This window comes from Phodopus roborovskii, unplaced genomic scaffold, assembly GCF_943737965.1.
Source record: "Phodopus roborovskii unplaced genomic scaffold, PHOROB, whole genome shotgun sequence".
Taxonomy (NCBI): domain Eukaryota; kingdom Metazoa; phylum Chordata; class Mammalia; order Rodentia; family Cricetidae; genus Phodopus; species Phodopus roborovskii.
The window spans coordinates 22,362,888-22,383,611 of record NW_026126434.1 but is presented as its reverse complement, the minus strand read 5'-3'; the positions used below and the strand labels follow the sequence as shown (position 1 = coordinate 22,383,611).

General features: G+C 42.5%; 1 protein-coding gene across 1 annotated transcript in view; it reads right to left on the bottom strand.

The window, feature by feature from the left end:
- Positions 1-20,724, bottom strand: part of Mcm3ap (minichromosome maintenance complex component 3 associated protein) — a 45,541-nt gene that overhangs the window by 22,804 nt on the left and 2,013 nt on the right. Inside the window, exons 3-16 of the mRNA XM_051186948.1 lie at positions 20,444-20,667; positions 16,802-16,880; positions 16,486-16,630; positions 13,569-13,759; positions 10,737-10,876; positions 9,820-10,017; positions 9,299-9,567; positions 7,357-7,519; positions 5,173-5,333; positions 4,019-4,260; positions 3,519-3,718; positions 2,981-3,081; positions 1,480-1,611; positions 1,010-1,123 (exon numbers count right to left, since the gene is read on the bottom strand). Of these exons, the coding sequence (XP_051042905.1) occupies positions 1,010-1,123; positions 1,480-1,611; positions 2,981-3,081; positions 3,519-3,718; positions 4,019-4,260; positions 5,173-5,333; positions 7,357-7,519; positions 9,299-9,567; positions 9,820-10,017; positions 10,737-10,876; positions 13,569-13,759; positions 16,486-16,630; positions 16,802-16,880; positions 20,444-20,667 (2,359 nt within the window). The remainder of the gene's footprint in view (positions 1-1,009; positions 1,124-1,479; positions 1,612-2,980; positions 3,082-3,518; positions 3,719-4,018; positions 4,261-5,172; positions 5,334-7,356; positions 7,520-9,298; positions 9,568-9,819; positions 10,018-10,736; positions 10,877-13,568; positions 13,760-16,485; positions 16,631-16,801; positions 16,881-20,443; positions 20,668-20,724) is intronic.

The window sequence follows — 20,724 nt, the reverse complement described above, 5'->3', positions numbered from 1 at the left end:
AGCCAATAAGCAGCATTCCTCCATGGCTTCTGCTTCAGTTCCTGTCTATAGGTTCCTGCCTTGATTTCCTGTCCTGACTTCCTTCAACAATGAACTGAGATGTAGCAGTGTAAGCTAAATAAACCCTCTCATGCCCAAGCCACTTTATCACAACAACAGAAACCAAACTAGGACAGCATATGCCTAGCATGTGCAAGACCCTAGTTTTGCCTACTATAGCCACACCAAAAGAGTTGAAGTCTATTTTCATATGGAAATATAATTAACATGTCCACTATAAGAGAAATTTTAAGATTTTTATTTTTACTTAAAAGTAGACACCTAAAAAAAGTAGACACCTCTATCAGGGGCCAGATCAAGTTCAAATAGGCCACTGTAGCAACAGGAGGGATGTGTGTGTCCAGTGTGCCCTGTATCTGTGGAGGTTACAGAACAACTTCTGGAAGTTTTATTCCACTATGTGAGTTCTGCAGATTGACTTCAGGCTATCATGCTTGACAACAAGTGCCTTTGAATTTTAATTTTAAATGACCAAGAGACAAAGTCTTATCAGCAATATATGGTGTCTACAACTAGATGTACCTTACATACATGCTAAACATGTTTCCCTCAGATAAATCACTCTCTCAGACTTTTCTCTAATTTTAAAGACAGATCTCATTGCTAACCCCAGCTGACCTAGAATTTGCTTTGTAGCCCAAGCTTCTCAAAGAGCATGGTAGAGCATGCCTTTAACACCAGCACTTGGGAGGTCAGACAGATGGAGCTTTGAATGTCTTAGGCCAAGGTCAGCCTTGTCTACAGACAGCCAGAGCTACAAAGACAGATCCTGATATACATTACATACATACATACATACATACATACATACATTAATTACATAATACACTACAATCGGCTTGGCCATAGCACTTCCTTCCTCCTACCACACCCCAGGCACCTGGGACCCCAGCACTTCACTCACTGTAACCCTGGGAGCAGGTCTCCCCCACACTGTCACTTCACTTACTGTAACTCCTGGGAGCAGGTCTCCCACACACACTCTGTCACCATGAGTTCTGTCAGCTCTGCAGCCAGGCCCTCGCTCAGCTGAGTTAACACCAGTTCTCTCTCTTGCTTTAACCTATGGGCAAAAGAGAGATGGCTTTGTGGTTAAGAATACATAGTGCTCTTGCAGAGGACACAAGTTCCTGTCCCAGCACCCACATGGAACTGCCTGTAACTATACAGCTCCAGGGACTGTATACCTTCTTCTGTCCTCCATAGGAACCTGCATTCACATACATACACCATCCACCTCCCAACACACACACACACACACAAAACACACACACACTCCTTTCTCTTAATCAAATCATGAAGGTGCTGAAGAGCCTAACAGGGGTCAGATGGCAACACAGTGAATAGCAAGAGGGGTATCAGGTCAGGGCTGGTACAAACTGACCTCTGTGCCCAGCTATAGGGACAGGACACACCCACCTTTCCTCTTCAGCCCGTTGCTTTTCTTCCTCTCTTCTCTGCCTTTCCATGGATACTTCTTCAGCAGCAACATGTCTCAAGATGCCTGTGGTTGCAGCTGTTATCAGATCCTCCACAGCAGCATTAGAAACACTTAACAAAAACAAAGCAGATGGCACTCAAATACAGAAAAAGTAAGCCACCATTCACTCTTGCCTGGTGAGATTTGTTTCTGGAATGCAGAGACACTTCAACACATGAACCAATCACAGAAAAGGTGGCTCAGCAATAAAAGCTGTGCCAAGTAATGTAACCTGAATAATAGTAATTAATAAATAAATAATAATTAAAGTTCTTTTTTAAAAAAGCATCTACAATGAAGAAGAAATAAAACTGTATTTATATCACACAGAGCTGTAATTATATATACAAACACACATGACTTTGTGGCTCTTAAAATTATGTAATTCAGATGATATGATTTAAAATGGGGTTTAAAGAGTAATCAAGTTTAGAACTAAGTAAAAAAAAAATATGAGTGGGCTTATTACATCTCCTCTTGTAAATAATTTCATTTTTGTGAATGAAACAGTAAACTAGTTTTATAAAGTATATTGCTCATATTTAGGAGTGAGAGAGAAGCCTTAATATGGTTAATCTATGGTCACAAACAATTTGAGCTACAACCCCAACCCTATTGGTCGTCTGAACATCTCCATGATAGTCTGGTCTATATAATAAGTTTTATGCCAGCAAGGGCTACAAACTGAGACCCAGTTCAAAAAAACAAAGGAAAAACAAAATCAATGACTTAAATTTAAGACTAAAACTTATAAAAGACATGAATATCTTTGTAACATTGGATTTCGCAACAATGTCTTAGCTAAGATCCCAAAAATTTAAATGTTTTGTGCATTAAAGACATTATTAAGTAATGACAAGGTAATCCAGGGTAGCTCAGTTAGTGGAGTGCATATTTAACATGCCATGCCCAAAGCCCTGAACTCAATAATGCATACAACAGGCATGTTGCTACATACCTATAATGTCTTCATCTGGGAGATACAGACTGGAACAAAAAAAGGGGGGGAGGGAGACAACCCAGAAAACAGAAGAAGATACATACAAACTCTATATCTGATAATGGACAAAAAGTATTACAACTCAAGTTAAGAAATGGCAAACGACTTATTTACATAGCCAGAGAAAATATGTAAATGAGCAATAAGGACATGGGAAAAAGAAAAGAAACAAGCCCAGGCAGTAGTGACACATGCCTCTACAAAAAGGGTTCCAGAGAACCCTATTTTGACAAATAAAAGTAGAAAAAGGAAAAGAAAAAAAAAAAAGAGAGAAGAAATAAAGGTCAGGAACAGGAGAAACTATATCCACCTGGAGAACAGAGGAGACATTTAGGCCTCAGAGAAGTGAAGGCCTTGAAAAATGAGAACAGCTTATTAGGAAGGACATAATTGTTCCCAGAGAGCAAATCACAGCGGCTGGCATGTCAGGTGCCACTCACCCCAGAGCTGCGGCTACGTAGGCCGCCCCAGCAGTGCTGACTTCCTCACAGTCCACTTGAAGAGCCTCCTGGATGAGCTCGTCCACCACCTGCACCAGGTCCTAAGGAGAGACCAGCATAGGAGTTGAATCAGGTTGTCTGAACTGTGCAACTGACAAGTTCTGCTCAAAAAGAAAAACCAGAGTCACCCTCTGTCTATAGGCACAAAGCAGTGCTATGGCCCCACAGGCCCTGGTCAGCCTCCCCACCAGTGTCACACATGAGCAAGTACTGAACAGTCAGAACAGATGTGCCTGGTTACGTTTAGCAGTGTGCTAGGAACCACCAAGCACAGTTCTGACCGCTATGATGAAGATGGGGTCTCTGCAGCTGCCCCGAAGGCATCAGCCTTACATCTGCCACCTGAGGCTAGGACCCTGGAGAGGTCCTCTCCTTCACCTTCCTGACTCTGGCTCCTATCCAATGAGACCAGGCAACACAGCCCCCTCACACAAAATGTTTATAGACTTCATGAAGCTTTAATGCAGGAGACCCCTACCGAATCAGAGTACACAGGTGCAGGCTTTGGAGGCAGCAGCTCAGCCTGCATGGAGGACTGGAAAAGGCCAGATGCCGCAGCTGGGGCCAGTGGCGTAACGTGAATCACTGATGTGGATGAGGGTGCAGGAGGAGGAGGTGGAAGGAGAGCCAAGGGTGGCACATCCACCTCTGCCTCATGCTCCTCTCCTCTCCCACCACCTAGAAAGAAACACAGGTGCTTGTTACCAGATCACATAACTACAATCTCTACAGAAGGACCAGAGCTATCCAAACCCTAAAGAGTGGACTGGCCTCCTGACAACCATCCTAAGGGTACATGTCACAGGATGATATGTGTTTTGTGTGAAATCAGCTTCATAGTGTCATAAGTACTAACAAGGGCTTCAAAACTTCAAATCCAGACAAAGTGAGAGCTATTTAAGAATTTGGCCAAGAGCTAGGCCTCCAAACACAGAATCTTCTGGTGACAGGGAGGCAAGTGCATTACAGTTCACTCACCTGCTGTATCTGAACCAGATCTCTGAGTGCTGATGGGCAGCTCTGTAGCCAGGCTCTCTCCAACGTATTTATTCTGGGAGTTAAAGCTGCACACCGGTGTATGGCGAGGTACAGGAGGCAGTGGCCCTCCATTCACGACTTCTCCAACTGACACAGTCAGCTTCCGGGCAATAAACACGGACTTCTTAGCCTTAGATAATCCCTCTGGTTCCAAGAATGCCGACCGATTCAGCTCAACACAGCTATCCAGACCACAAAGAGCCCACAGAGAGAAGTTAGCCAGGAAAAAGGCCTCCTCAAACCCAACTACTAGATCCCCCAATTAGAGCAAGACTGGATAGATATGAGAAGAGAAAGCTTCCAGTCTCAGGGAATCACAGGACCTAGGATATTAAGAGCCATGCATGGAATGACACAAGCCACTGTGCTCCACTTTCAGTAATGGCAGCCCACTCATTCAAAGTCACACTATTTCCCCGAGGACAGAACTAGAAGGAAGAAATGCACTGGGCCAAGGAAGCACAGACAGAATGTCAAATGTAATGGTGCCATTATTTGGGACAGTTTGTAAGCATCAACAGTCTCCAAGCCCTGATTACAGGTACAGAGAACCTTGACACAGTCTACTGGACTGCCATCTCTGCTGTCAGGTGTGCAGGGGCCAAACGAAGGTGAAAAAAGGCAATCTTCAATAAATAGGATAGGAAAAGTCCCAACCTTTGTCTTAGGTTCTCTGGTAACTAATGCAAAACAATGATTTGGAAAAGAAAAAAAGAAAAAAAAAAAAAAAAAGAACTTTGTCTGATTCTTTTTATTCTCAAATCTCTGGTTGTGCATGCCTTTAATCATACCACTTGGGAGGCAGATCTCTGTGATTTTGAGACCAGCCTGGTCTACACAGCAAGTTCCAGGTCAGCCAGGACTATAGAGTGAGAGCCTATCTCAAACAAAGCAAAAGCAAACAATGAACTTGGTCTGCACCTGTGTGTGCCTTGGGCAATATTGCCTAGGTTCACAGTGGGGAAACAGTACACAAAATAGGCCTTCTCAAGGCCCAAAAAGTAGCCCTTCATCAGAATTTTTAAAAGGTGTGCCTGTGTGTTGGGGGCAGGGCAGAGAAAAGAGAAGTGCACAGGTGTGATCTCAGCTCTTACCCATCAGCTACAGTGAGGCCATGGTAATTGAGGAAAGTTGTCGCCTCTTCACAATCTTTGAACAACAGCATACGTACAACACCATCCAGGGGGAAGACAGTAGAGCGCTGTGTGCTCACTGTGTAGGCAACATTGAGTGCTCGAAGGGCGTCCTTCCGGATCTGAAAGAAGCCGTGTCAGTGCAAACTCAGAGGGAAACCCAGTTAATTGACAAGCAGAGCCAGCCAGCCACACAATCATTAGCTCTTGCTACAGCTCAGTTCCTATTTCCCTATCTAGGAAGAGCTCACCCTGATCTCTCAGCACTCATATTCCCTCAGACTGCCTTTCTTCTCTGTTGTACATAATTATTACTAAATGTACTTAACCTATTTACTGCCTTTAGTTCTGGTCTCTTTCCTAGCATGTCAGCAGTGTGCAAATGGGAATTTTATTGGTTTTGTACTCTGAGCATTAAGAATACAGTCAGGCAGAAGAGCCACGCAGTGGTGGTGCACACCTTCATTCCCAGCAGAATGGGGGAGGGGGGCAGAAGCAGATGGATCTCTGAGTTCTAGAGATCAGTCTGGTCTACAGAGTGAGTTCCAGGACATCCAGGGCTACAAAGAGGAAACTGTCTCGAAATACAAAAAAAAACAAAAACAGTACACAAAATAGGCCTTCTCAAGCCCCCCCAAAAAGAATCCAGGTTCTACTTATTTAAAGTTACCTACAGCAACCAACATTACAGCAACATTATTCATTTAAAAACTAATAACTACCCTGCCTCCTTGGCTTCTTGAGGACCACTGTCAAGAATGACACAGTTATGATCTGGACCAGGAAGTTCATGACTATCCATCTGTTTCAGAGGAAACAAATGGTCACTCATGTCCTTCACCCTAGGGAGGCATCAGTATCAAAGACAAAAATTCAGGAAAAGTAGCCAAAGTCTCTTTGCAACAGACAGAGACAATTATAGAAAACTACAATCAATCAAAATGCTGAGGTATTGAGCCCAGTCCCAAGGGGTAACATCGACAATACCACTCCCACCCCTAAGGCTCAGGGATCCTTGTGGGAGAGGGGGCAGAAAGGTTGTAAAAGACAAAGGAATGGGGAATTTGTCATGAGATTGTATCGACTACAGATATCAGAAGCTACATCCATGAAGTCTTACCAACATGAATGTTTAAACATGAGCTCAACAAGGACAACAACAGTAGATTCACTAATATGGACAGGAAAAAGCCAAGGAGGCCTCAATACTATACAAAGAATTACCAGCAACTAAAGAATGATGGGAGTGGGAAGAAACAATTGGTTATCTAATACCAATGGTCAGCCCTGAAAATGTATATACAGGTAACATTATCCAGACTAAGCAGGTTATCCTTATATTTAGGAGAGAGAGAGAGAGATTGTGTCAGGCCCCTCTCCTTTCAACAGAAGCCAAGCAGAATCACCCCATGCCTGACTGACACAGTATATTCATGGATGGGAAGGACACATTGGGGGAAGAGTAATAGTACCCAGTCATTTCTCATTGGGCCAATACCTGTAGAGGACTAAGCTGGTCTTCTAATAGATTCTCCAAGCCAATTCAAAGTGCTGAAGCTAACAAATGACTAGAACTAAGACCAAGAATTTATAAGAAATCCCTTGATTAAAAAAAAGATAAATAAGCAAATAAAACGTGGTCTTCTGAATGCCTTTGTAGCCCGAAGGCCAAGCACAGGAGTGAAAAAACAGGCCCCATATTTACTGAAATGAATTCATCATCAGCCTCACTCTTGCAAAACAGTTGGCTAGCTTTTGTTTTCTTCAGACAGTCTTTCTATGTTACTCTGGATGTCCTCTCAACATTTTTATCAATACTAGTCATTTTATAATCATTTCAAAACTCAGGATTTCACAGAATATAGGATTTGTTTTCATCGAAGATGATATAGTGTTGAACTCAACCTGCCATAATTCCAAAGATTTCTGTGAGCCACAATACTGCTGTGCATTGCATGGTCTCTCCTGGTGGAGAGTCATGGTAACCCATTGTCCATGGTTATGCCAGAAATAGCTTTCTGGGCTGTGACAGGCTCCATGAGTTGACTGCTGACTGCCCACTGGAAGAGTACAGGACCAGAGAAGGACCACAACACTTCAAGTAACTGCTTTTGTTCCTATGCTGCCAGCAGTGGCTCTACTCACCTGATGAAAGTAACAGTGTAACAGGCACGCATTCAGGTAAGAAGCTGACTGGACCAGTTTGAAGAATCTCACAAAATTATTACTGTTCAATGCAGCAAAAGCCTGGACAGCAAATTTCACCTCTGGGGAGTTCCTAACATCGGGGTGGAACTGTTGCACTTCTCTGTAAGTTAAGGAGGTGAAACTGTCAGAATGCCGATTTAAGTCAACCTGATAAAGTAACTAGGTGTCAGCAAAACTAAGACAGTGAGTGTGAACAATGATGCCCACCACTATGAGTGCTGCCATTCTCACACTCAACTGATACACACAGGTTTTCTTTCCTCTTTATCTTGATTTTTATTTATTTATTTATTTATGTTTTTGAGATAGAATCTTATCCCAGATGGGCTTCAAATTCACTACGTAGCCAAAGATGAGCTTGAACTTCTAACAGGATTACTGGTATGGTTTTAAAATCTTTTCTTTAAAAAGATAATAAGCTGTGGGGCTTAGGAGATGGCTCAGAGGTTAAAAGCACTCGCTATTCTTTCAAAGGACCCAAATTCAGTTCCTAGTACCCACGTCAGGTGGCTCACAACTGCCTGTAACTTCAACTCCATGATATTCAACACCTCTTTCTAGCCTCTACTGGAACCTGCATTCATGTGCATATGCCTACACATAGCCACACACTGAACACAATTAAAAATAATAATAAGTAAAAATCGTAAAAAGATAATAAGCACCTGGGCATGGTAGCATGCACCTTTAATCCCAACACTTGGGAGGCAGAGGCAGGAGATTATCTATGAGTTTGAGGCCAGCCTGGTCTACAGAGCAAGTTCCAGGACAGCCAAAGTGACTACAGAGAGAAACCCTGTCTCAAACCAAGCCTAGCCCCCCCCAACAAAAAAAAATTTTAAGTGCATTATTCAAAATGGGCACAAATAATTGTCATATATGGAGACTAACAGACAATTTTTGTAAATTGTTTATGTTCTATAAAGCTTAAATCAATCATACATATAGACCTACAACAATAGGTTCTTGGAGAAAATATTAACAGCTAATAATTTCAGCTAAGCAGGGCAGTGCACAGCTATAATCCCTGCACTCAGAAGACAGAGGCAAGAAATCTCAAATTTGAGGCCAACTTAGATCATACCTCACAGTGAGATTATGTCAAAGAAAGGAAGAGTCAGAAACACAAAGACAGGGAGGGAAGGGGAGAAAGAGAGGGAGGAAGGAGAGAAACAACACAAAACAACAAATTTCAATATAAAATCAGGGTTTTTTTGTAACTAAAAGGAAGCAATGGCCACTACTGAGTTTAGTTTACCAAATGTGGGACCAGGAAAATCTGCCATATTTCTTATTTCTTATTTAATGGTGTACTGAAATATCAAACCAGCACTTCAAATTCTCTCACTCCAGTAACTTATCCACTAATCTAACTTTTTCTTCTAATATATGACACCAACAAAACTTTCTGGAAACTGAACTGGTATCCCACTAATGGGACTTCCTACCTTACATGTCCTAGTTTCCTACTTGTGGAATGAGAGGTAATATACACGGCATACTGGCCTCTAATACATGCTCACACTTGTTTACCCCTGGCTCAGTTTGGCAATTGCACCACGAATTGACTTCCTTCCTTCCTTCCTTTCTTCCTTCCTTCCTTCCCTTTACTTCTTTCTTTCTTTCTTTCTTCCTTTCTTTCCTTCTTTCAGATTTATTTATCATATATACAGTGTTCTATCTGCATGCATGCCTGAAGGACAGAAGAAGGTACCAGATCTCATCATAGACAGTTGTGAGCCACCCTGTGGTTGCTGGGAATTGAACTCAGAACCTCTGGAAGAACAGCCAGTGCTCCTAACCTCTGAACCATCTCTCTAATGCCAGGACCCTGGACTTTCTATACGTCAAAGCCCAACTTTTGAATCTGAAAACACACCTCAAAATGTCTCCTTTGTTGAGATTGAGCAGGACATTGTAGCCCTGGAACTCTGCCTCACTGGCACAGAAAACAGCCTTGTTCCTCAGGTCCTGGTACATCTCCTTCAGACTCTGCAGACACTTGGTCATGTTCTCATTGTTGATCTTGGCATCGAAGGAGGACATGGGCTCCTCACACATGAAGTGGGCACAATGGATATGAAATCGGGTACACTTCTCGATCAGAGATACTGTCAGGGGATCACAGAGGTGCTGCTGTGTGATGTCCTATTCACAGATTAGAGGGGAGGATTACACCTGCACACTTGCATGGCTCACTCACACATAAGCCACACACATGATCCACGAAAAGTCAAAATTATGCTTATGAATTTCAACTTGAAATGAACCCCACGAAACACAATCCAATACAGTTTGTAATGGCTCAAATAAAACCCTATTTTTGTTTCAGATAAATTAAAAGTTCAATTTGTGAATATACATGCATTCCGTAGTCATCACACTGGAGAGAGTCAGTACCTTTCGTATGCCCCGTGTGCGGTTCCACACGAAGTCATACCAGTCCCGAAGGCTGCCTTCTTTTTGGTCCATGATCTGGGTCACCAGGTAGTCCATGGTCCTGCTGAGAACTGCTGAGGGCCTCAGCTCATGAGGCAGGGGCTCTTCCTGATCTGCAGAGGACCGGCTATACTCCTTCACGGCTGCTGCATGGTCCACCTAGGAGCAAGTAGAGACAAACAGCTCCATGCAAGTGGAAATCACATACACACCCACATGAGATCTACTTGGGAATATAGTGTTTAAATGAAAACGTCTGTCAAAGATGACACATTTTAAGGACAATATAAATGAAGAAACTTGGTTCAGGCAAATATAAGGAGTCGAGAGAGTGTCACAGGAGCAGGAATGTAAGAGAAGAACCATCAGCCTACCCAAAGCACGGATGTAACAGGTAAAGGGGCTTCAAACAACAGAAAACATCCCGAGGTCAAAGTTAAAAACAAAAACAGTGCTTCTTGGTGGTCACACTTGTCTTCAATGCCAGCACTTGGAAGCCTGGTCACAGAGTGAGTTTCAGGACAACCAAGACCATATAGAGGGACTCTTGTCTCAAAAAACAAAATTAGAAACAAGAAAAAATAGGGGGCCCAGTAAGATAGCTCAGCATGGGATAGAACACTTGATACTCATGACCTGAGTTCAATCTTCAGAACCTACATAGTGAAGGAGAGAGCCAACTCCTCTAAGTTACCCTCTTACATACACACATTGCGGCACATAGGTACACATGCATGTATACATGTGTGTGCGCGCGCGCGCACACACACACACACACACGCACACACACACACGCACACACACAGAGTAAATACATTTTTAAAACTCGAAACAATAAAAAAGAATAATGGAGCTCGTTAGGACACATGGAGTCCTACCTGGTCAGTCCCTGGGACTACTTCAAACACACTCAGCTGGCTCCGGGTCTCCCGCAAATACCGCTCCTTCTCAGGACACATGTCAGGGCATGTGCCAACAAATGCCCTTGCTTTGTCCAGATCAGTCCTCTTCACCCGAGCTAAAGGATACCAAGCCAAAGGTAACAGTATGTATACCACATCAGCACTGAGAATTCACAAAAGTATAGTTTCATAAAAGGAAAAAAGAAAACAAAAACGCTGTCTGTAATCCCAGCACTCAGGAGGCTGAGGCAAGAGAATCCTAAATTTGTGGCCAGCCTGGGTCACATGAGTTCAGGATAGTCTGGGTTATATGGTGAGACCCTGTCTCATCTGTGCACTGTCCCCCACACCCCCCAAAAAAGTCACACACACAAAAGAAATGTTTCTTAAACTTTGAGCTCTGGAGAAAGGAACTTGTAGCCTATCCTGAGGCAATGGGCACCTAGTCAATAATCAAACACATTCACTACACACTTAAGATGGAGGACAGGGACTGGGGAGATGGCTCGACTTTAAGAGCACTAGCTGCTCTTCAAGAGGACCCAGGCTTAATTCCTAGCCCCACATGCCAGCTCACAGCTGCCTACAACTCCAGTTCAAGGGGATCTGGCCTTCTAGGGCATGAGGCATAAAAATGATACACAGTTATTCAAACATGAAGGCAAAACACTCATAATATGAAAACAAATTCATTTTAAAAACGGATAGAGCATACCATCACTTCCACTTAAAGATATGTGTACTGTCAGCATTCTGTAATTCTTACCAAGACCTCATTGGTAAAACAGAACTTTACAAAGAATAAATTTGTGGGCTGGACACCAGTGGCACATAACCTTTAATACCAGCACTTGGGAGGCAAAGACAGATGGCTCTCTATGAGTCTGAGGCTAGCCAGGGACTTCACAGTGAGACTATATCTCAAAATAAAGACATACATAAAATTTAAAAATTAAAAAAGCTGTTAAGTACAAATATTCAAAATATACCAGTATTCTAAGATTCTGTTTGAGTATTCAGAATTATATAATGTAAGTTAGCTGGGTGTCTGAGTAAGTATACCATTACTTTTACTCACAGAATGAAAGATTTTAAAGGAAACATGACAATATAACATATGCACACTTATTTATACTTTTAAAAACTACAATACTTAGTATTTATTTCAATTTTTTTTTGTTTTTTGCTTCTGTGACCAGGCATCATTACATAGTTCAGGCTATCTTGGAACTTGCTGTGTAGACCAGACTGTCCTGCCTCTGCCTCCAGAGTGCTGGGCCTGCAGAAGAGTGTGATCATGCCAGGCTCTAGGGTTGCAGATATGAGACTGAGCCAGGTTTTCCTGGCTAAATATCTTTATATCAACTTGACACAAATTAAAGTCATTTGAGAGGAAGGAACCTTAATTCAGAAAATGACTCCACCAAGCTCAGGCTATAGTGATTGATGGGGAAGGGTCCAGCCCATTGTGGATGGTTCCATCCCTAGGCTGTTGGTCCTGGGTTCTACAAGAAAGCAGGCTGAGAACGCCATGATAAGTAGGGCAGTAAGACAGCGCCCACCATAGCCTCTGCATCAGCTCTTGCTTTCAAATTCCTGCCTTGCTTGAGTTCCTGTCCTGACTTCCTTCAGTGACGAACTATAGAAGTGTAAGTCAAATAAACCCTTTCCTCCCCAACATGCTTTCTGGTCATGATGTTTCATCGCAGCAACAGAAATCCTAACTAAGATAGTAAGTTTACTAGAAATGTAAAAATCACCAATTCTATAAACATGGCAGCAGTTTTTATTACCATCTTAAGAAAGCTCTGTGAGTATTACAATTATTTTTAGTTTTTAAAAGGAAAATTCTAGATATGTGTAGTAGAAGCACTCAAGAAACTGAAAGAGAAGAATTTTAAGCTCTAAGCCAGCATGGGTTATATAGCTGTTAAAAAGAGAAAAAAAAAAAAATCATACAGCTGAAATTAAGAAATAAATCATGGGGGAAGAGAGATGGTTTAGAGATTAAGAGAACTGACTACTCTTCCACAGGACCCAGGTTCAATTCCCAGCACCCACATGACAGCTCACAACTATCTGTAACTCCAATTCCAGGGGATCTGACACCCTCAGACAGACATACAGGGGGAAAAAATGCACATGAAATAAAAATAAATTTTTAAAAAGAGAAAAAGAGTTGGAAAAAAAAAGAAAAAAAATTGCAAAGAGTATATGGATTTTCATTTGGGGTACTATATACTTGTAATGTTAATTTTTCATTGTTTGAAAGTAATCAAACTCTAGGGCTGGAGAGATGGCTCAGAGGTTAAGAGCACTGACTGCTCTTCCAGAGGTCCCAAGTTCAATTCCCAGCAACCACATGGTGGCTCACAATCATCCATAATGAGATCTGCTGCCATCTTCTGGCCTGCAGGGATACATGCAAGATGAATGATGTATACATAATAAATAAGTCATTAAAATCGTTAAAAAAAAAAAAAAAGAAGAAAGTAATACACTCACAATTTAATATTCCAAAGGAGAACAATACCTGGAACGGAACATCACCTCTCACTTCTGTCTTTCAGACACCTGTTCCCTCTCTACCAACCATCTCTACATACATACTCCTATACATACATAAACACATGCACTTATCGCACATTAGCACACACACAGCTCCCACCTCCAGGAAGACCAGAGCACAGGCATACCAGGCACAGAAGAAGTCCCAAGACTCAATGATAGGGGAGTCCCTGGGGCTCCCCAGAAGCTGCCTCACAACCTCACCAGGGACTCTGGAACTTCTGTCTCCTTGCACCATACCTTGCCGCATGATTCGGTCTCTCTGGTCCAGGAGGCGGTACTTCTCTTCAGATGTCTCAGCCACAGTCCCTATCAAGGTGCTAAGCGATGACACACATGACCCCAGGCCCTCAGGGCCCTCGGATCCAGAGTCGAAAGGGTCTGCCTCACACTGGTGGATCTTTAGAAGGCTTGGTTTCTTCACTGGAGAGCTGCGGAGAAAAGCACACCTTCATTTCCACTTCTGAACCTTCCAAGACTCTCTGGTCCTCCAAAGCTAAGTATGGCATCAAAACCAAAGAAGCCAGCCAGGCATAGCAGCACATGGCTTTAATCCAGCACTAAATAGCGGATTCAGGGGGAGTCCAATGCTAGCATGGTCTACATAATGAGATCCAGGACAATCAAAGCTGCATGTAAGACCCTCTAAACTCCCTCTCCCCAAATAAAATCAAAACAAAGCCTAAACAAAGTTGGTGATGAGTTTTTTTTTTTTTCATTTTTAATTAAAATAAAAAACTAAGCCTGTTGCTCCAACAACTCAGAAGGCTGACACAGGTTAGGCTGAGTAACTAGCAAGATCCTAAGAGAAGGTGGGCAGGGTTGAAAACAAAAATATTAGTTTTATTGGCTTTTTAATAATTCTGAAATATTTCATACTTACTTTTTTTGACTGCACAGATTGTATTTATAGACATAAATACACATGCTCACACACGCACACACAAACAAAACAAAAAAATACCTCTCATTAATTAAAGAAAATTAGGTCATGAATTTGAGAAAGGCCAAGGAAGTTAAATGGCAGGGGTTATGATTACTTGACACAAACTAGGTCATCTGAGAGAAGGGAACCCCAATTGAGAAAATACCTTCATAAGACCGGGCTGTAGAGCATTCTCTCGATTAGTGATTGATGGGGGAGGGCCCAGCACATTGTGGGTGGCACCACTCTTGGGCTGGTGGTCCTGGGTTCTATAAGAGAGCAGGCTGAGCAAGCTATAGGGAGCAAGCCAGTAAACAGCTCCCCTCCATGGTCTCTGCATCAGCTACTGCCTCCAGGTTCCTGCCCTGTCTTCTCACCATATCCTTGAGCTCATGTTTAGTAGGAGATTATATCTCAAAGAACATGGTGAAGAGTTATAGAGGAAAACACCTGATGTTGACTTTTGGCCCCCCACATGCACACATACTGACATATATATGCTTCCAATTACATACACCTACATTCGTAAGAAAAAGTAATACGAGTAACAAGCCTAATAGGGCTGCTTTGAAGATTGTAATAGTTTTAAGCAAATGGGTGGTGCAGAGTTTGGCACAGACTGAGGATTTCTTCCTGCATTGAAATTGGGAGGTTTTTATTGCACTGTTTCAGGTAGCATACTTCAGATGATGAAGAGCCCACTGACACCCCAGGCTCTGAGAAATGGCTCAAACCAAATCTGCTCTGTTATCTATCCACAATTAACCAGTGTATTTTATTCTGGTTATTACAGGTGATAGGCAGAGTGAGTCTGGCCAAGGAACTGCTAAGAACTAAGTAGTTATAAATGGGATCAACCCTTCATGCTCATTCAGCACCAAGTTCCAGATAGCAGCTTTTATTCTGTGGAATTTGATGCCCTCTTCTGACACATGGCAAATAAACATACGTGCAGGCTAACTTCAAACATATAAAAATAAGAAGGGTAGACAAAGCAATGAGCAAAGGCAGGCCAGCAGATAGGCTGTGGACTACAAACTAGAAAGTGAGAAAAACAGGGCACTGACCAAAAGACAAAAAGGATTAAGAGAGACCTGTCAAAGCAGGCCCAGTGTGAAAGTGGATGCCCTGTATCTCAGACCACCTAGGCTTTGGAGGGAATAGAGTTCCTTAGACAAGCAAAAGGGCTATGCTAAGAAACAACCAAGCTTATACCAAGTGCCAGGGCACCACAGTCCAGAGAGAAACCACCTGCTTTACTGAGATAAACTGGGCTACCTAAAATCATGCAGAAGAAACCACTGATTATTAGGGATGTGTAGTTTTTATAGGCAGTTAGACATTAAAAAAAAAAAAAAAAAAAAAAAAGCAGGATCTCATGTAACCCAGTCTGGCCATCAACTTCTGATCCTCCTAACTAGAATTACAAATAATGCAGGTAGGGTGTGGTGGCACATGCTTCTCATCCCAGCACTCAGGAGGCAGAGGAGGTGAATTTCTGAGATTGAGGCCAGCCTGATCTACAGTAAGTTTCAGGACAGTCAGGGCTACACAAACAAACCCTGTCAAAAAAAAATATCAACCAACCAAACAAACAAACAATAAAACACATACCACCTCAACCAGTTCAAATTATCCTATGTGCATTTATATGCTAGGGATGAGGGACTTCAAGAAACAAGAGAGGAAACGTATAAAGATGATAACTTGCATAGGGCACCACATTCTATGCTCCCCATGGAGTAGGCAGCCCTGAACAGACAGAGTGGTGGATAGACACATACATGTAGTCACAGGTATAAAATAAAAAGAAATAATTTCTGTTTGTTTATTTTTTTTGAGACAGGGTTTCTGTGTAGTACTGCCTTATCTGAAACTTGCTCTGCAGACCAGGCTGGCCTGAACTCCAAAATGCTGGGACGTACAGCATGCACTGGAGTAACACAGCTAAATACTTTTTTAAAAATAAAGGACTAGAGCAGAAATAGCTTTGTGATAAGGTTTTTCTTAAGAAAATCTGTTTGAAGTTAGACCTGCACCAAAGAGGAATATTACAACAAAACAGAATCTTCAATCAAGCTGGTACCTGCTCAGATCCACTGTCCTAGAACGTTCCCTGCCCCATAACCCCTCAGTCCCTACTTGAATATCAAAGTGCCGTCACCCCCTCACCCCAGCCGCGATGGCCACTTTGGTTCTCTTTTATGACCTTTTAAGAAAGGTAAATCCCACCTTTTATTGAGCAGGCTGCCAGTTGCAGGCCTCACTATGGGCTTGCCAAGAGGGGAATGCTGAAAGGGGGGATCTTCTATGCCTTGGCTGGCTTCGCCGTCACCAAGCTTCTTCTCCTTCAGGGAAAAAGGTTTTTTGCTGGGACCTGAAGACACAAGGGTCAGAACAAGGTTTACAAAAGCTTCCAGAAACAAGTATGAGATATGGGATTCAGCTGGAATTAGCCACTCCACTGACCTTAGGGAAGAACACACATTTTGACTGTCAAGGGTCTGCACAGAGCATCAGATATGGAAACAATTAACTGAAAACTCACTTATTTTCTTCTTGTGCCAAAAGATAACCATGTCCTTATGCAGACCTTTCCCCTTCTTCCTAGCCAGGGCTGCGGATGCCTGAAAAACAGTTCACAACCAATCAAATGCTGCAAACAGAACAGACCACTTAAAAATAAATAGAAGGAGGGCCAGCAAGATGGCTGAGCAGCTAAAACTGCCTGCCACCATACCGGAAGACTGGAATTCAATCTCCTGGACCCACACAGTGGAATGTATGGACCTTCAAACGTTGTTTGGCACACTAACACTCCCTACCCCCTGCCTCCCCCAGAGAGAGGGAGGGAGAGGGAGAGGGAGAGGGAGAGGGAGAGGGAGAGGGAGAGGGAGAGGGAGAGGGAGAGAGAGAGAGAGAGAGAGAGAGAGAGAGAGAGAGAGAGAGAGAGAGAGAATAGTCTGTATGCAGTACTTGAGGAGGCCAGAAGAGGGTACTGGATACAGATGGTTGGTTGTAAATCACCATTTGTTTGCTGTCAACTGAACCTCAGCCCTCCATAAGAGCAGCAAGTGCTCTTAAGCACTGAGCCATTTCTTTGGCCTCATACATAACATTTTTCAAAGTGTGGATCATAAGATATAGCAACATTGTGCCTAAGGGAAAAGAAAAACTATAGCCTAACTCCCCCCCCCCCCACACACACACAAATCTACAGCAGGGATGCAAACAGCTACCAATACACCAATCATTCACAGCAGCCCATTTTCAACAACAAAGAACATATTACCAAAATGTATAAAGTACAATAGAATGGTATTCACCCAGCAAAAGGAATCAAGTTCTCATCCATACTACAATTTGGATGAACATATTGTAGTCAAATAAGCTATAAAAAGAAAAATTGTATGATTCCACCTAAAATAGGCAAATTCTAGGATAGAATTTAATAGTGATAGAAAATAATAGTAACTTAGTGACTACTGAATTTCTGCTTGGGATGATAACATTCTGGAAATAGACAGTGGTGTGACTGCCAGGCATGGTAGGTAGTGCACACCTTCAATCAGACCACTCAGGAAAAGGAAGAAAAAAGTCAAGAGTTCTATGTTTGGGCCTGGAGCAACGGCTCAGTGGTTATGAACACTGGCTGCTCTTCCAGAGGACCTAGAGCCATCTGTGCTCACAACTGTCAGTAGCTCTAGCTCTAAAGGACTAGACAACCTCTTGTGTGCTCCTCAGGCCCCAAGCATGCATGTAGTGCACAAACATACATATAGGCCAAATGCTTATACACAAATAATCATTTTTTTCAAAATGTTTTAAAGTTCTAGACCAGCTTAGGCTACAAGAACTTGTGTCAGGAAAGTGACTATAATGCACATAAATATGACTAATTTTTAATCAATATAAAGAAATAAACAATAAAATCCCTAAAACACTATGTTCCTGCACAAAAATTTTATTCTCAGAGATTTGAACAAAGAGAAAAAACTATTCCAAAATATGGCAAAGCAGGGTACAGTGGCACATACACATAATCCAAGCTGGGAGGTGGTGGCACACACCTTTAATCCTGGCACGGGGGAGAGGGGGCAAAGGCAGGTGAGTCTCTGAGTTCAAGAGTGACTTTCAGGATAACCAGGACTAAAACCTTGCCTCGAAAACCCAAAAATAAATAAATAAATAACAATTTCAAGGCTAAGCCAGGTAACACACCAAGCTGTAGAGCAATCAGCCACACAGCAAGACCATGTCTTAAATACTACTGGCTGGGATGCAGCTTAGTGGTAGATCACTGGAGCGTGTTCCAGGTCCACACTCAATCCCTAACAGGAGAGAACCCCCAGAGCAAAATCCAGACTCATAAAGAAAAAACAAAGCTCAAAAACAGAGTCAGTTGGATGCTATGGACCCTGCCTCTAGCCCTGAACTGCTTGCTCCACAGACTAAGGCAGGAGCCCAGAAGTTCAGAGTGAGTGTGGGGCAATATGACAATAGCCCCTCTCTCAAAATTCAGCAAATAAAAGTAAAAGTTGTAAACTGAAAATGGAGGTGCATGTCTACTATCCCAGTGTCTGGGAGGGAGAAGACGGCATGGGCTGCATCAGACACCACAAGGAAGGAACAAAAAGAGCACTGAGGGCCAGCGACACGTCTCAGTGAGAAAAGGCAAGTTTTAACCCAAGTTCAATACCTCCGACCCGCAAAAGGGTGGAAGGAGGGAACGGACTCCACAAAGTTGTCCTCTGACCTCCAGGCATACGTCTCTGACCCTACCTACTCTGACCCTACCTACGTCACACACTTGCAATCGCAAATAAATAAATAAATAAATAGAATTATGTTATGAAAACATGCTTTCTCCTTTTTAAATTCTTTTTTTCTACTTTTTTATTATTTTTAACAAAAAGGCTGTAAGGACCCTTTTTAAATTCTTATGTGACTTAATCTTCCTATAACAATATTTAGAAAGACAATAAAGACATAAAGCCCCATAGGGTGAAACCATACAGCCAATGTCTCATATACACATTGAAAGCTGGCTATCAACCCAACAGTTTTTTCTAGGAAAGGGGATTATGAAAACTTTCTTTTTCTCTGTATTGTCTGAATGTCTACACTAATCATGAACTCACACAGATAAAACAAAAGCAAAACTAGAAAATTCAAGCTTGAACAAGTACTCTGAGTTACACATGACTCTCAGGTCTTTCAGAGGAACCAGACTCCATCTGCACCACTGGGCACTCCCCTACGACACTTAGCTCCACAGGGACCTCAGGCACATGCACCCCTAAGGCAGGAAAATAAAAACCATCTCGACTCAAGTGAAGCACGAGATTCTTAAAAAATTATTTCAGTAAGCATATCTTGTATGGGTTATAGTGTGTGTGTATGCGTGTGCATATATTATAGCATATGCATATACGCTATATATTATATATACTATATATTATATATATAGTATTCATTATGCCATTTCATGCATATGTATCATTATATCTTATTGTAATCTGTTCCCTTCCCTTACATCTGCCCCATGCTCGGGTTGGCTATCTCCCTGCATTCACCCAAACAGTCTCCCTTCTGTTCCCACATCACAAGTCCATCACCTTTTTATCACCCCTCCCCTCCTTAAGATATCTTCCTCTTCTTTTAGGGGCCCTTTTCTAATCTCATGACTCACGCCAACCCCCACCACCCCATATGTAATTTTAAACCTAGAATGAGATTTAAAGAGAAAAAAATAAGATATTTGAGTCCTTTCCCTATCAAGCAACAACTTATGGATGAAAGGGGGGGGCAGTTAAAAATGACAAAATTGGAGCTGCAGAGTCAGTAGTTAGGAGCACTGGCTGCTCTCTCAGAGGTCTGGATTTTATTCCTAGAATCCACAACCATCTATAACTCCAGTTCCAGGGGATCTAATGCCCTCTTCTGGCCCCTAGGGCATCAGGCATTTGAAAGGTGTACAAGAAGCATGCAGGCAAAACAGCCAGACACATACAATAAAAAATAATTTTAAAAATCTTTCAAATGACCAAGTTGAGGACTCAGAACACAGCTCAGTGGTAAATAGCTTCTGTGACAAGCTCAAAGCACTGAGTTTGATCCTCTGCACTAGGAGAAAACATGTCACAAAGCTCAAATCTAGAATAAAAAGAGGCAAGTTGAAAGTACTCACGTGATCAAAGAAATGTATCACTGCAAGCTTTTTGCTGCGCCTGGTGAAGATCCGCTGAACTTTGGCAATTTTGCCAAAGTGATTCTCCAGGATGGTCCTGTCGTTGAGATAGTCGGGGATGTTCTTGCACTGGATGGCTGTGGACTCTAATGAAGACAAGCCCCCGAGACTGTCTGTGCTCTCGCTTCTTTTACTTTGGCGTGCAGATGTGCCCCTGAGAGAATCTAGGAATTCAGAGGGCAGACACATAGGTCCATCATGTATAACACATCCAAGCAAAA